This window comes from Macrobrachium nipponense, chromosome 1, assembly GCF_015104395.2.
Source record: "Macrobrachium nipponense isolate FS-2020 chromosome 1, ASM1510439v2, whole genome shotgun sequence".
NCBI lineage: Eukaryota > Metazoa > Arthropoda > Malacostraca > Decapoda > Palaemonidae > Macrobrachium > Macrobrachium nipponense.
In genome coordinates, this window is record NC_087200.1 from 162,444,637 (window position 1) to 162,446,817 (window position 2,181).

General features: G+C 35.9%; 1 protein-coding gene across 1 annotated transcript in view; it reads left to right on the forward strand.

The window, feature by feature from the left end:
• Positions 1-347, forward strand: part of LOC135218984 (tigger transposable element-derived protein 1-like) — a 999-nt gene extending 652 nt beyond the window's left edge. The window contains exon 2 of the mRNA XM_064255422.1: positions 1-347. This exon is cut by the window's left edge and continues 81 nt beyond it. Within this exon, the coding sequence (XP_064111492.1) occupies positions 1-347 (347 nt within the window).
• Positions 348-2,181: the final 1,834 nt, after the last annotated feature.

The window sequence follows — 2,181 nt, forward strand, 5'->3', positions numbered from 1 at the left end:
AGGGGTTCGAACCTATCCAGGAGGCAGTTGACGATGAAATTGTATCCTTGGGCAAGTCAATAGGGCTAGAGGTGGGCAAGGATGACATCAACGATCTTCTGGATGAGCATAGCGAGCAGCTGACGACCGAGGAGCTGTATAAGGAGCAGCAAAAAGAGGTCATGGAGGACATTTCATCTGAGGAGGAGGAGGGACAGATTAGAAAACCTATCGCTTCTAGTGAAATTAGGGAAATGTTGAAACAGTGGGAAAACGTGCAAAATTTTATAGAAAAACATCACCCAGATAAGGCTTTGGTAGTGCGTGCAGCGAACCTATTTACCGACAATGCTGACCCATTTCCATAAAATTTTAATGAAAAGACAAAAGAAGTCGTCTCTAGATAGGTTCCTTGTGAAAGCTGAACGAAAGGACGTAAAAAAAGACGACCGAGTGTCCAGAAAACGTAAATTAAGTGATTCAGTTAGTGATAGTGAACGTCATTTAAGAGAAACTTCAAACATTTTACCAGAAGTTTTCATGGAGGGAGATTCTCCCTTCAACAAGTAACCCCTTCCTCCCCCCCCTCCCGTCTCCAACACGCCAGCAGTGACGCTCCTCAAAGGTAAAGTGCGAGTTAAGTTGCCAATATTTTTAGTTAAATTGTCAATTATTTTTATTTTTGCTTTTTAATTATTAATTTGTATTCATTTCTGATGTTAGAGGGTTATAATTTTAACATTAATTACAATGGCAAAAAAAAAAAAAAAAAAAAAAAATTAAAATGTGTATCTATGGACGTGTGGAACGCATCGAGTGATATCTATTTATTTCTTATGGGAAAAATTGTTTCGGACTACGAGAATCTTATGTTACGAGCTCGCTCTTGGAACGAATTGTAAACTCATAAACCAAGGTATCACTGTATTCTGTCAAAACTGGTCAAACATCCAATGTTATATTCATTCATTTTTAAATGAAAACTCTCACAGGATAAACTGGACTGAAAGTTCAATGATTGCCAGATCGAAAGATTTCTCTTCACGAATTCATTTAAAATCCGCTTTATATAGCTTAATTCCAATTGTAACTTAAATCTTAACTCTCCATGTATTATATTAGTAAAATGTTCAAAAATAACCTAAATGATAAAATCACTGACTGTTTTCATGTTTAATATTTTTGTGCAAAAATGTTCACCTTGCAAAAATTGTTATTGTTGATCAAATGGAGAATTATCGAGTTATACTTTTACAACATTTTTTGGTGGTCAATCACCATCTTTGTATTATCTATTAACTGTCTTGTACCTGCTTCTGAGCTGTTGGATTGGATTGGATTATAGAATTTAGGCCAAAGGCAAAGCGCTGGGACCTACGAATTCATTCAGAGGGTGGAAAGTCAGATGGAAGAAAAAAATATGCACGTAGGTACAGAAAAAGAAATGAAAGAAGTTGCAGCTTGAGGCCGAAGGGACGCTGCAAAGTACCTTAAGAAATGCCTACAGTGCACCGCGTGAGGTGATCTGACAACACTAACCCCCTAAGGGATTCTGAGTTGTGCCTAACCTTTTGTAAAACCTTTAAACCCTGGTTTGGTAGGTCCACTAATTCTTCATTTGTGTTCGACTCCAGGTACATACATATTTTTTCCTTTGTAATCCCCATCTGTCATTTATATGAGCTTCTTTGGAAACATATTTCTATATTTCTTCAGTCTGCTAAGTAAAGGGCAAGAAGTTGAAAGGCCTGGCTGAACACCATTGTTTCTCTTCTTTTTATGGAAAATGTATTATTTTTACATGTATATATATATATATATATATATATATATATATATATATATATAAAATTTTTTATCACATCTATCACATCACCGTGATTCATATACATGTATTAAGCTACAAATGTTCTTTAACCCTCTCCGATCAGTGGCCGACCTATACTCGGCCAAAGGGAAAAAAGCGTTCCACTACAATGGCCGAGTATAGGTCGGCCAACCAAGTTATCATTAATATCCAATTTACTCTACCTCGGAATTAATATATTTTCATATATGTTAAGAGAAGGGGAATTTTTTACTGATAATAATTTCGTCCTCTTGTGGATTTAAACCATCACACAGAGGAGAAAACAGGACTTCAGTGAAGTTACCGAATTTGGTAATTATAAAAAAAAATTCCCCACTACTTAACATATATGA